The following is a 15,348-nucleotide window of genomic DNA, read 5'->3' as shown; positions in this document are numbered from 1 at the left end:
CACAGCATCCTTTATTATAAAAAATTTAAAAAAAAAGTACAACATTTAAAAAATAAAATAGCTATATATTATATAATCATATAAAAAATATACTTTTGAAAAATAAAATAGCTATATATTATATAATCATATAAAAAATGTGTTCAATTAGAGTTTAAATTTACACATACAAAATTTGAAATTTGCTTTCCAAATGTAATTATCTTAGTTATTATTCGTATTGTGAAAATTATAATATAGATGAAATACAATTAAGAATAAATCAATGTAATTATGTAAATTCTCTCTATAAGTTTATTTGAATATGCACATAATTAGAGATTATATTAACCATACAAAATTTTAATTTTAATTTTAATTGTAATTTTGTATTCTATAAAAATAATAAATACTTGACCAATGGAAGCTCAAAAATATTATTATATTAAATAATTTTTAAAAAAAAAAATCTCTTTCAACACTTGCAATTGTCACCGATAATATAAAGCTAATTTCACAAGTAAAAAACTAATGGATATGCACTATTTTTCTTTGTGTCTACTAGTTTTTCAGCAAGAGAATAAACCTCTTGGATATTGAAAAATGCAGCACATCAAGGATATTATAACCTTTACAAGAAGCTCCAATAGCATTTAACAGAGTACCAATGTTTCGAAAAAGTAAAGCAATACAAAAAATGTCTAAATTTTGAACTCAACTTTGAAACTCCATAACTATTACGGAGTATATTGCAAGAAGAGAGGAAAATTTATTTGAAAAAAAATTAGAACTTTTAATTTTCAATTCTCGATTTCTACTCTTGCTCTCTAGTTTGCATTTTCAGTTCTCATAAAACAAAGAGTTATTAAATTCGTTATTATTATATTTTGATAATTGATTTTTTTCTATTTATATGTTGATCCCTATTATATATATATATATATATATATATATATATATATATATATATATATATATATATATTAAATAAAACGGTCGTATATTAATAAATAAAAGCAACAATAGACTCAGGAAGGACATAGTGTCAGTATTGTTGTATACTATATTTATTTTAGTGGGATCACATTATATATATATATATATATATATATATATATATATATATATATATATATATATATATATATATATATATATATATAGAGAGAGAGAGAGAGAGAGAGAGAGAGAGAGAGAGTATAAAGCATGCAAATATATATTAGTTGTTTAATATATACCATGTATGCTTAATATATATATACATATATATTAGTTAGTTGGTATTAGATCAAAAAAACATATGGATGTGGATTAAAGCATAATTTGTAAACGTGTGGGGTACATGAGGGAATTAAGGAATTAAAACATTGTGTGAGTGCATGCATATGTGGTGTAAATCAAGGAAATGAAAGCATGTCATGTGTATGTGTGTGAATTAATCAAGAATGTGGCATGTGTATGTGGAAGTGGGCAAATGGAAATGAAATAGTGGAAATTCATCGTCACCTTGAATTAATGAATGCACTAGTATAATTACAATTTCTCTATATTAATTACAGATAATGTTACATTCACTCATAAATTAAAAAGCACTATATATATATATATATATATATATATATATATATATATATATATATATATATATATATATATATATATATATATATATATATATATATATATATATATATATATATATATATATATATATATATATATATATATATATATTATGGTTGCAAAAATCGCGCCTAGGCGGCCGGCCGCCGCGATGGAGAAGGCCGGAATCGGCCTCCTCCGCGGCCGGCCGGCTAGACGGTCTAGGCGGCCGCCTAGACCGCCTAGCCGGCTGAACCGGTGCTTAATTAATTTTTTTTTTTTTAATTGCAAAAATTTTGGGAAGGCATAACTTTTGACTCGGTTGTCCGTTTTGGACAATTTTTTTTCAAATTGCGTATTTTTTCGAGATCTATCCACCGCAAACGGCCGAAGGCGGTTTGGTCCACTAATTTCTCAAAAAAATGCTTCTTTAGCTCTTAATTTTAGTTCTTTATGTATTTAGATGGTTTAAACAATCTTTTGAACACTTTTACAACCACTCTCGTAAATAGTTTCTAAGAAATAACTATGGAAACCTTATGTTTTATTACTAAATTTTAAAAAAAATTTAATTTTTAATTTAATTTTTAATTAAAAAAAAATTAAAAAAAAATTTTAAAAAATCGGTGCCTAGGCGCCCTAGGTGCTAGGTGCTAGGGTTCAGGTGCGGGTATAGCTTCCCGTGCGGTTGTGCGGTTAAATCTGAGCATTTGATCAAATTTAGATCAACGGCTCAAATCAATGAAAATTAAAAAAAAAAAAAAAAAAAACGCGTGCCTGGAACAAAGAAGTATAAGCTAAGGTGCACCTTAAGTGTTAGATCTTAATCACAAACTCACGCACTTTAAGTACAAAACCCACACACATTAAGCACAACCTCACACACATTAAGCACTAAACCCACGCACTTTAAATATTAATTCACAGACTTTAAGTTTCAACAACACATTAAGTACAAAACTCACGCACATTAATTACAAAATCCACACACATTAAGCACAAACATCACGCACATTAAGCACAAAACTCACGCACTTTAAGTATTCACTCACAGACTTTAAGTTTTAACAACTATTCACGTTAAGCACATCCCCACGCATATTAAGCACAAACCTCACGCACATTAAGCACAAAACACACGCACATTAAGCACAAAACTCACGCACATTAATCACAGATCCGCTCACCTTAATTTTGACCTAGATGCAAAAATTACAAAATTGCCACCACGTTTTTTTTAAAAACTTTAATAATTCTGGACGTTGATTAAAGCGAGATGAATGGCTCAAATTAAACCGCACAACCGCACCTGAAGCCCTCACCCGCACGAGAACCTAAATCTATATATATATATATATATATATATATATATATATATATATATATATATATATATATATATATGTGTGTGTGTGTGTGTGTTCACAATATATAATCTATCTATAATATATATATATATATATATATATATATATATATATATATATATATATATATATGTTCACAATATATAATCTATCTATAATCTATAATATCTAATATCTAATATATATATATATATATATATATATATATATATGTTCACAATATATAATCTATCTATAATCTATAATATCTAATATATATATATATATATATATATATATATATATATATATATATATATATATAAATAAAATCCTTCATTTTAACTTCCCGTCCAGAACAAAGTACATCAAAGAAAAAAAACGCATTAGATTAGAGTTTCTTTTCTCTGGTATTGTTATTATTATTATTATTATTATTATTATTATTATTATTATTATTATTATTATTACTACTACTACGGTAAATCATTTTAAAGTATTAAAATTGAAAATAATTAATAAAAATTGTTTTAGAATATAATTTAATAAGAGTTAAATAAACAAAAATAATTAACTTATGTCTTTAAAAAAGTATAGATGATATCCTAATTTTATAATAATTTATTAATAAGAGTTTATCATCTTGTTATATTTAAAGGTTAAAATAACATAATATACTCATACTCTTAAATGTCATTTTACATTCAATCAGCTATTAGTAAACAACTAATTTAATAAACAGTTTTTTATAACTAACAAATACACCCAACTGGTCAAACCAGCTAACACAATCAACCATCAACTACTAGCTAAACCAATCAGCTATTAGCCGTTTACCAAACACCCCTAAAGAGTTTTCACTAGTACATTAATGAGGCGTTTTGTTGGAGAAACTACAATTTCTTTTCCCTTTTAATTAACTTCAAAACATGAAAATTTTTCACAAGATTTTCAATTTCTCTCTGGGGAATTGGAATTCCTTGAAAATTATATTTAGACTTTTTATGACAAAAGTATTCCTTCCCAATTCTAATAATGTTATCAGATCCTATATATAATAAAGCCATATGGTCTTGTGAAAATTAAATGGTGATAATCAACATTTAATTTTCACAAGACCATAATAATATTTTTTAATTATAATAACAATAACAATAATAATAATAATTGTAATAATAATAATAATAATTTTCACTAACACTTTCTAATATATATATATATATATATATATATATATATATATATATATATATATATATATATATATATATATATATATATATATATATATATATTTATTTATTTATTTATTTATTTATTTATTTATATTTCAATTTCTACTGGCAAATTATTGTGTGAACGATGGTCCACATAATTGTATGTATCATGAATATCAAATACATTTTTAATATATTAAAAATACATTATTTTTATATTGAAAGTACTTTACATACATATATAATGTAACCTTAGTATATTTAAAATATACTTTTTATTGCATGCAACCTCAAAGTTCATAAGTTTGAAATTAATATATGGCATAGCTAGGCGGCCTAATATTTATGATTGTTGATGTGCATATTGAGGACTACGGAGACAAATATGCGTTATTTGTGGATTCATCGGATACTATCCAACAACACTCTCCAACTTAATTGACGTGAAGTAGGCTTAGTAACATTAAGATTATTTTCTTGAATTATTAGTTCTCATCTTTTATTGATTACACACTTAATTCAATAGTATTTGGAAGAAAAAATCAATGTTCGAACTAAGATTGTGATTTTGGTCTTTAAAAGTCAATTGTATGTTGCTACATCTAGAGTTAGAAATCTCGAAGGTCTAAAAATTTTGATCCGTGGTGACTCTAAAATTGTAATTCAATTACTATGGTAGTTTACTAAGTTTTTAAAAATTTGTAATATTAAATACTATGTACTAAATTTTTAATATAGTTTAAGATTTGTAGTAATCACCCACCTTAAATATTATTTTAATTGTAAATATATTTATGTTCATAATTTTATCATAGGAATTCACACATAATAATTATTAAATAACAAAAATTTTATATATGAATAAACCTCATATAGGGTATATTTTTATAACATATTTTCCGTGCATCGCACGAGACAAATACTAGTTATAATAAGAGGACATAGGTCGGAGTCTCTTGATATTTGAGAGTAACACCAAGAACTTCGACTCATTGGAGTTGTCCATTGATTTGAGCCGCCAGTCAGCTATGGGCATCATAGACATGTTTATCTCCTCGTGAATCTTTGCCAACTAGGATCACAATGTGACATTCACCCAAAGCCCCGTTTCAAGTTCAACGCCTCATTAGAGCTGCCCATTGGTTTGAGCCGTTGGTCAACTATCAATAACTTAGATTGAGAGCAATGACATACATTTACCCAAAGCTCACATTCAAATAGTTGTTGTAAATTTTATTTTATTTTTGTAAATCAAAGAGATAAGGATTGAAGCACAATCTTAAATATGCGGTGCGAACCTATTGCAAATAAAGTACCACTTATCAACACAAAGCAACAGTATTGCTAGACGAAAATATGGCTGCACATTTATCACACTTTATATTTATTAGAAGGGAAAATGGCACTTTTTCCCCCTTTGTTATATACTTATAGCACTTTTCCCCCCTAAATTATTTAAGTGGCAGTTTTTCCCCCTGATATATTAAATGGACATATTTACCCTTAAAATAAATATTTCATTTATTTTTCTTCTCCAACAAATTATAACCACGATTTGAAAAAATAAAATACATTAAGTGTTAAATTTAGAATATTTTAAAAATAAAAATAAAAAAATTTAAAAGAAAATTTGAACCAACCGTTCAAATTGGATCCAAAATCGTGAACCGACGGTTCAAAATAAAACTCAAATCGCGATTATATATACTTATATGTGAGAGTCAATATAAATGCGGAAAAAAACATGCACTATTTGCAAATATTATAATTCTAATTTAAGCTATTGCTAGTAGTTGTTCCGATTTGAACCTCCGGTTCACGGTTTAGGATCCATTTTTTTCCAGTTCACGATTTTAATAAACGGAAACCCAAATATTGGGTTATGTTATGAATCATAACCGAAATTTTTTAATTTGATTGCTATAGTGTTTGGTTCAGTTCGAACCGAACCGTGGTCATCCCTACGTATAAGCAATAATTTGGTGAAGAAGAGAAATAAATAAAATATTTGTTTTAAGGGTAGAAATGTCCATTTAATATTATCAGGGGGAAAAACCGCCACTTCTATAATAATTGAGGGGGCAAATGTGAATGCATGAATAACTCAGGGGGAAAAAGTGCTATAAGCATATAACACAGGGGGAAAAAGTGCCATTTTCCCTTATTAGAAAGGTGGAAATAAAACAATCCACGAACATATATCCTCCAAAAATTCATGTTGAACGTGATAATAGCATAATATTTGTTACTTTTTATTTCTCGAAAATCAACATAATTCATATTTCAGAGGTTTTTTATGTGGTCGGTCATTTTTATTTTTATTTTTTACAATAAAAAATTTGGTATAGTATTACAAGTAAAAATCCCAGAACCCTATATATGTGTACCTTCTCTTCTCCATATACGTGTACCCTATATATGTGTACCTAAGGTACGTGGTAGTCCATTCATAAACGTAATAATGCCTAAAATCTTTTTCCATGTTTTCTCAAAAAAAAAAAAAAAAAAAAAAAACCTTTTCCATGTGTTTTGCACAACCAATCCTCACTCCATGAGACAGTGGGAACATTGGTCCAGGGATAGCAATTATTATCCACTGCGGATACCCACTTTTATGTATCATTAATATAAGACAAATATTAATTTAAATTCTTAGTTATATTAAAATATTTTTTAAATAATAGTGTGTGTATTTTTATTTTTATTTATTTATTTATTTATAGTTGTAGATTTCATTCTTCCAAAAGGTTGAACCCCAACCCTAAGGGTCCCCCACACCCGATAGTTGTAGATTCCATATTAATATTATTGAAGTAAGAATTTTATAAATAATAAATTACTAAATATAATTATGATAACATTTAATTAAAATCTTAATATCATTTAAGAATATAAGAAAAAATATTGTGTATACATGTGCATAGTAATAATAATGTAAAAAGATAACAAAAATTATAATGATAAGAATATTTTTGTCTAAAAACTTGTGTAATATAACTTTTAGGGTTAATTCCACCAAAGGTCCCTTGTCTTTGGTGACAATTCTAAATTTAGTTTCAGACAATCGTTTTTGTCATTTAACATCACAGACTATTCTTTTTTGGACACTTTTAGTCCTTCTCATGATTTTTTCTATTTTTAGTAACGGCATTTTTGTCTCTTCATATTTTTCGTTTGTTATTTTTCTGGTTTCAATCGGTTTAATTGGTTTAGAACTTTACTAAAAAAATGGTTGAAAAATATGGTTACTAAAAATCAGATGTTACCTAAAGTTTTAAGAGCATCCACACTAGTGGATAATATGAGGTTAATGTAAGAAGAAATAACTTGGATGGGGTTATTTATAGATGTGGGGTGGGATTAATTATAGAATTATTTCTCCTGCAAATGCTAAAATATTTCTCTGCAAGGAAAGAGAAATATCAGAAAAGATATGCTGCTGGGCGCGTTTCGCGCACAGCAGCCCCCCACATGGGCGCGCCTGACCATGTTTATTTTTAATTTTTTTTAAAAAAAAAAATCAGTTTTTTGTTTGTTTTGTTTGTTTTTTTTTTTTTCCATTTCCCCATTCTCTTTCCTAATCACTCTTATATTATCCCCAATTCTCCCCAACCATTGTGGATGCTCTAAACCGGTTGAAACTCGAAAAATAACAAAAGAAAAATATGAAAAGACAAAAATGCTCTTACTAAAAATAAGAAAAGTCGTGAGAAGGACTAAAGTGTCCAAAAAACAATAGTCTGTGATGTTAAATGGCAAAAACGATAGTATGGGACTAAATTTAGAATTGTCACCAAAGACAAGGGACCTTTGATTGAATTAACTCTAACTTTTTTATATAGCATTATGTACACACAAAAAATTAACAGAAAAAATAGACATAAATCAATGATATAACTTAGATTGAAAATTATTGTATTTTTAGATTACATTTAATCATTTATCATATTTGACATTTTTACTTTACCAATTATTAATCATATCATAACTATTATCAAAATTATCAACTATACTTCAAAAAAAAAAAAAAAAAAAGGACTATAAATTTTATAAATTTATTTTAAAATTATATATTTTTATTTAAAAAATATATATGTTAATAAAACTATGATTTTAACCATGAGTCTTTTTGCAATTCTCTCTCATCTCTGGTTTTCGACCGCTCAAATTTCTACACGGTCGCCACCTCTGTGAAGCAAGCGGATCGGAGGCGGCGTCTGATCGTCTTCCCTTGCCGCCATCTTCACCGTAGACAGCGTTCGCCTTCATTGTCTTCTCTGCCTTCACTGTCTTCTCTTCCGTTCTCTGCTTTCACCACCGGTTACGCCTTACCCCACCCCTCCATCTCGACCGCTACCGGTCGTTTCTCCCATATTTTCGCACTATTGTTTCCCTTTGTTTTGTTTTACTGGTTTAATTTTGTTTGCAGTTTATGTGTTTTCCCCTCGTTGTTTTGACGAGTTTCTTCCTCTCGTTTACTTGGCGAGTTCTTTTTCATAAATCGTGAAACGATAAAACTGGTTATGACTGATGTGAATCTCATCTTGGGAGACAAATATGACAATGGAAAAAAAAAAGAATCATCTGAACTATGATATGCAGTTCAGCCCGATGGAGATATTATCAATGGATAGAAGAATGAAAATAGATACTCAGGTGTCAGTCTTGGGTACGTTTGACCTAATCATTAAAGAAGCTTTAAGTTCATCCAAAGAATTCAGCTTCAAATTTGTGAAACAGTATGCAAATCAAGTTTTCTGTAGCATTGCTAGGGAAGTTGTTTCTATGTCTGACTGTAAGGAATGTTTGATTATTACATCGATCTTTATTGTAAACGTTTCAGCCTATGATTAATGAATTAACTTCTTTATTTTCAAAAAAAAAAAAAACAATGTCTTTTTCTACACATCACAAACTATCTAAAGTAGCCTTGCAGTATTAAAAATAAGGCTCCGTTTGGTTCACAGAAAATATTTGAAGGGAACTGGAATTGAAATTCTATGAAAAATAAATTACCGAGAAGATTAATTACATTGTTTCGTTGAGTTTGGAATTGTACGGAATAGTGAGTATAAAGACAATTATACCCCTACATAATAATATCGTCAACAATAATAATAATAGTAATTACGAAAAGTTGACGAGGGCATAATTGTCCTACTTGTTTTCCATGAAAAACATTTTTCATGGAAAACAAAATACCATGGGAGGCCATGGAATATGTTTTCCTCATTTTTGAGAAAAATATTTTCCATGAACCAAATAAAGGGAAATCTAATTTTCCTCAAATTCAAGGAAAACATTTTCCATAAACCAAACATGCTATATATAACTATGATTTTAACAATGCATCTTTTCAAAAAAATAATAATAATAATAATAATTTTAACAATGAGTACTAATACTTTATTTTTATACATCAGGCATATAAAAGACCAATCCTACTAATAAAGGTCACCAAAGACTATAACTCTACCGTGAATATCTATTATTCTTCTTCCACTATAAAAAAGATCATGCAACTAAAGGGGAGAGGGGACATTTCGCTTCTTCAGGTTCAATCAATATATTCTTATTTCAAGCTCTCTGTGACTATACATGTATAATCACTCTAAAACTATATAGTAAATATGGTCCAATACCATCCAAATAGACCCATGGTTTTCACTCTTACAGATGAAAAATAATAATTAAAAATACATGTCTGGAGCGTGTCACACTACACAGTGAGCAAATATAACTCAAATGGATAAAGTCTATACAAAAGATTTTTTAAAATGCTACCGATCATATTACATTGTAGTATCTGTTCATATATTTTTCACTGAAACTTAATCTCATGACCTTTCAAATGGGAGAGTCACTACATGTCATCTGAGCACAATGTGTTTGACAATTCATGCAAAAGATAAAAAAACTTGTTTCTCACAAAGTAATATATAAAACAAAAACACTTCATGTACCTAAAATTATACTCCCTACTTTTACTCTCATTTGTGTTCAAATTTAATGGAAAAAAAAAAAAAAAACAAAAGAAGAAGAAGAAGAATGGATAAATATTATGACCCCTACTAAATTAAGCAAGCATGACATGTCGGAGCAGCAAAATGAGAGTAGAATTGGAGAGTTTATGTAGAATTACCCTATATAAAAACAAATATAAAAACAAACATGCCCTCATCTAGAGGGTGTTCAACAGGGAGCAAAAATAAAAATCAAAACTATTTTCTTTTACCTACAAAATAATTGGTCAACACCCGCCGATAACTTCCCAGAAGGTAACTGCCGTCCGCCGACCGCCGATTCCGTAGTCACCGCCGACCGAACGAAACTTCGGCGCCGTGAGCCACCGCCGTCCGCCGGAACTCGCGAGTTGGGACCACAGATGGATTTTCAAAAACTTTGTTATTGGCTCCAGGGACCACAACTATTTTTCTAACTTTCTAACAAACGCCCTCCAACTCCACGTTTCGCTTTTTCTATCTCTACCCTTCCTTTGACACCTTTTGAACATTTATATATATATATGACTTGACCCCGTTCAAAGTTCCTCACCTGGAGCAGTCGTTCTTGAAAGCTCTCTTCATTAGCCTCCCATTTTTATATCTCAAATTAATAGACTCCCTCCGTTTATTAGTTATTTTTCTATCCTGTAGAATAGCAGCCACTATGACAACGTCGTCTTCACCTTCCAGCTCCAGCTACGCGAATTCCGATGGCGATTCGCCTTCGGAAACAGCCACTGCGGCGTCCCCATTGCCGTTCTCTAGCTCTACTGTTGTGACTCAAACTCTCCGGCTAGTCGAGTCCGACGACCCGGATGCCAAAGTCCGGGCAGCCCGGGAGATCCGGCGACTCACTAAGACTTCCCAGCGCTACCGCCGTCTCTTCTGTAACGCCGTCGCGCCCCTCGTTGATATGCTCCGTTCCACCTCCCTTCAATCTAACCAGGCGGCGCTCCTTGCCCTCCTCAATCTCGCTGTTAAAGATGATGCGTAAGTATCATTCTCTAACTCTATTTTTCTTCTATTTTCAATTTATTCTCCTACTTTTCTTTTTAATTAAATGCTATGTTCTTGCCGTTTCTGGGAATAATTCTTGCTTTTCATTTCCATTTCTCGTTCCTCGGCTCCAATGTTTTGGTTCACTGGAAATTATGAAATTTTGGGGAAATAATTTAAATTAAGTCGAAAGTTTTATTCCGACCACTTTGTATTCAGAAAAATTTTTGTTGCTATTTTTGACCATTTTTTTTGCTTTCAACTTTATATAAGATCACTTTCAGATGGTCGAAAATTCCATAATTTCTAGCCGTGGTTGTTGAAGATTTTTTTTTTCTAAAATTCTACTGTTCTTCATATATTCCCTCTTTCTTCTAGAATAATCAGCAGACCAGAAAAATGGTACTCTCTGATTGAATTGACTTTGACTAATACGGAGTTATTCATCTTAAATTCCCTACCCGGCTTGGGAGGAGGTAAGCAGACGGAGCCAAATATCGGTACACACAAGTAATATATCCACTTTAGGTATAAACCCATATTACCTTTATCGAACTTTGATATCTTTTTTTCAAATACTGTTTATTAAACTAGTGAGCTAAGTCCGTGCTAGTAGTTGTCTTATACTCTCTCTCATGAAATGGTGTGTTTTCCAAGAGATTGTATAGTAGTAAATACTAATTTTGATATTAATAAAATGACAATTTTGGTCCAATGTTTAATTCCTACCATTTTTCAAGATTATTGTTTTAATACCAATTTTCATGCATGAAAATTATTTTAGTGCTAAAATTCATCACACCGTTACCCCTTCATTTAAGACACGCCGATATATGAAATTATTAAGGATATTTTTGTTTTTTTTTTTTTAAATTAAGATCCCAATTTGAACATGAATAAAGGGATTTAAGTCCTATAATCGATCTTAATTCACAGTTCTCCTCCTCAAATTAAGGTAGGATGAGGAGGAGAATTGAAAATTGGGATCGATTTTAAGGTTTAAATCCCTTTATTTATGCTGACATTGGAATATTAAGTTGAAAATGATGAAAATATATTAAAAAGTTTAAATTTCGACATGTCTTAAACGGAAGGGTGATCGGTGTGATAATAGTGGTAGATGAAAATTGGTACTAAAACAATAATGGTGGACGAAAATTGGTAAGAATTAAACATCTGGATCAAAACTGTCATTTTGCTAATACTAGTGAGACCAAAATTGGTATTTACCGGATTAAATAGTATCATAGTGTGCAATGGTAAATAAATGCTACCATACATATATTTTTGAGACTTGGTTTTGTTGTGTTTATTTGCAGAAACAAGGCAAGCATCATTAGTGCTGGAGCCCTGGAACCAATCATAGGATTTCTTGGGTCGGAGAATGCGATTGTGCAAGAGGATGCAACTGCAGCCTTGCTCACGCTATCTGCTTCGTCTGTTACGAAGCCTATCGTCAGTGCTTCCGGTGTCATCCCGCTTCTCGTCGGAGTTCTCAGACAGGGTAGCCCTCAGGCCAAGCTTGATGCTGCAATGACTCTTTACAATCTCTCCACTTATCCAACCAACTTAACCCCAATTCTTCAGATGAAACCCATTCCCCATATACTCACTTTGCTCAAGTCCTGTAAAAAGACCTCGAAAACGGCTGAGAAATGTGCTGCTCTCATAGAATCTTTAGTTGGGTACGAGGAGGGTAGGGCTGCCTTGACAGCTGAAGAAGACGGGGTGCTTTCGGTAGTGGAAGTGCTCGAAACTGGATCGCTTAAAAGCCGAGAACATGCTGTTGGAGTGCTCTTGGTGATGTGCCAGAGCGAGCGGTGTAAGTATAGAGAGGCAATTCTGAGAGAAGGGGCTATCCCCGGGGTTATGCAGCTGACGGTTCAAGGAACACCCAAGGGTAAAGGCAAGGCGAAGACACTGTTGAGGCTGCTGAGAGACGACGAGTCTCCTTGCCCGAGGGCTGATGAGCTTCAGGCCGACACGTTAGAGAACATCGTTAGCAATCTTATATTCAGGATGGATGCCGAGGAACAGCCAGGAAAGGCAAAGGACAAGCTTGCTCAGATGGTGCAAGTTAGTATGGAGGAAAGTCTCAAAGTTATGGGCATAGGAAAATAAGATAGTTATTGTGACCCTTGTATTGGTACCAGGTGACTGGTTGAGTGTATAGTTTTTGAGCTTCAGTTTTCAGTGTTGTACATTATTCTTTGTACTGAAGGTTATATGGAATTTGAAGTTTAGTAACTTCTTGCTCCTATCCTCTGCTTTTAGGGTGTCACAGTTTGTATTTACAGTAATATAGGGAGATTTTGTGGAAGTACAATTACATGTATCCCCTGCGGCAAGGGATTCAACAACGTGGGGCAGTGTTGCTACAGGATCTTGAAATTGGACGGCGACGACCGGCCGGATGAGATGCCGACGGCAACGGCAGAAGAGTGTCAAATCAAAGTAAACCGCCAAAAAAAATGAAGGAAAAGTGTGAGGAACTACAAGAAAGCGGCAACGAAGAAGAAGAGGGCGGTGAAGTTTGGCCAGATGACGCATGGAATGACAATATTGCTCCCTTCATTAAACAAATTAAACTGAATTAAAAAATTCCGGCCACAATTGACCGGTATTTGGTTTGATTAATCGATACAAATTGAATAATTAGGGTACTGAATTATTAATTTTTAAGTCGTAGATTGAAATTAAGCAGAATTGTCAAATAAACTCATGTACTAATATTGATTGTTCATCTAGTACCATGAATTAAAATATATATGGTCCATCTAGGCCATTATATTCCAAATTATTTTTCATCTAACATTTTTAGCAAGTTTCTAACAAGTAACCTATCTAATTTGCTTATATGAAAAAATAAAATAAAAACAAAATGCTGACATGTTATTTTTTCATCTAACATGTTGTTTTTGTCACTTTTTTATGTAAAAAAATTCATATATATCTACTATCTATCTACTATCTACTATCTACTATATCTACTATACTAATAAGAGCCCAAGAGAGTTAGGCCTATAATGGGTAGAAAAAATGGCGGTCACAGATTTTAATCAAATGAATGGCTCAGATTGATTAAAAGATTGATCAGATTTAAATTTTACACTAAAATTTCCTAAAATACCCACACCCCGTTACTAATTCCGTTAAAATTCATACTAATAAGAGCCCAAGAGAGTTAGGCCTATAATGGGTAGAAAAAATGGCGGTCACAGATTTTAATCAAATGAATGGCTCAGATTGATTAAAAGATTGGTCAGATTTAAATTTTACACTAAAATTTCCTAAAATACCCACACCCCGTTACTAATTCCGTTAAAATTTTAAGAATTGCCGTTAGTTCACCGTTAACTTACTCATTGATTTCAATAAAAAAAAGATCTTAGGTTCGAACCTCATCCTAATCAAAGTTGGCATAATTAGTACTCTATTTTACTCTTATTAAATTATATAAATAATAATTTAGTAGTTACAACAAAAAATAATACATATGCATTTCTTTAATTTAGAATTATGTGTCCACAATGCCTTTATTCAAAACAAAAAATTATTCATTATCAATAAATTAAATAAGAGAAATAATTTTATTAGTTATATTGTCTTTATTTTTCTTCAATATAAAAATTCTTTATATTCAAATTTAATAATTGATTATATTCGCTACATTATCCTTACAATGTCTTTATTCAGTGAAAAAAAAATTATTAATTATCAATAAATTAATTAAAAGAAATATTTTCATTAGTTATATTGTCTTTATTTTTCTCAAATGTAAAAATTTTTACATTCAATTTAATCAATTGATTATATTCACTACATTATCTATTATCTTTTTTGTGCACTATTTTTCTAATTAAATATCAAAGTTATAATACAAAATAATGCTATATATTTATTTACCAAGTATTTTATTAATACCATGAAAAAATTAAAAAAATATAATTAATAAAGCCAACCATATTAACTACTTGAGAGATTTTGTGACAAAGAGAGTATTCAAATCACACAACAAATTGAAGTGAGAACTACCTCGCAATGTCCTTGTTTGACAATCAGCAATTAGCGGTTAGCGTTAGCGGATTATACTAACGAATTTGACCAGCGAATTTATTTAATTATTAATATTGGGTAGATAAAATGACCGCCAAATTATTAAATCAATGAATGGTTCATATTGTTCAGGTTTTAATTTTTTTC

General features: G+C 30.5%; 1 protein-coding gene across 1 annotated transcript; it reads left to right on the top strand.

Annotated features, from left to right (window-relative positions):
* Positions 1–10,596: 10,596 nt before the first annotated feature.
* On the top strand, positions 10,597–13,403 carry LOC109151072 (U-box domain-containing protein 3-like). Its single transcript, XM_019298982.1, has 2 exons — positions 10,597–11,139; positions 12,465–13,403. Exons 1-2 carry the CDS (start codon positions 10,814–10,816, stop codon positions 13,264–13,266), a joined length of 1,128 nt encoding a protein of 375 aa, XP_019154527.1. The 5' UTR covers positions 10,597–10,813; the 3' UTR covers positions 13,267–13,403.
* Positions 13,404–15,348: the final 1,945 nt, after the last annotated feature.

The sequence above is a fragment of the Ipomoea nil genome, unplaced genomic scaffold, assembly GCF_001879475.1.
Source record: "Ipomoea nil cultivar Tokyo-kokei standard unplaced genomic scaffold, Asagao_1.1 scaffold2283, whole genome shotgun sequence".
Taxonomy (NCBI): Eukaryota; Viridiplantae; Streptophyta; class Magnoliopsida; order Solanales; family Convolvulaceae; genus Ipomoea; species Ipomoea nil.
This window is presented reverse-complemented; position numbering and strand designations above follow the sequence as displayed.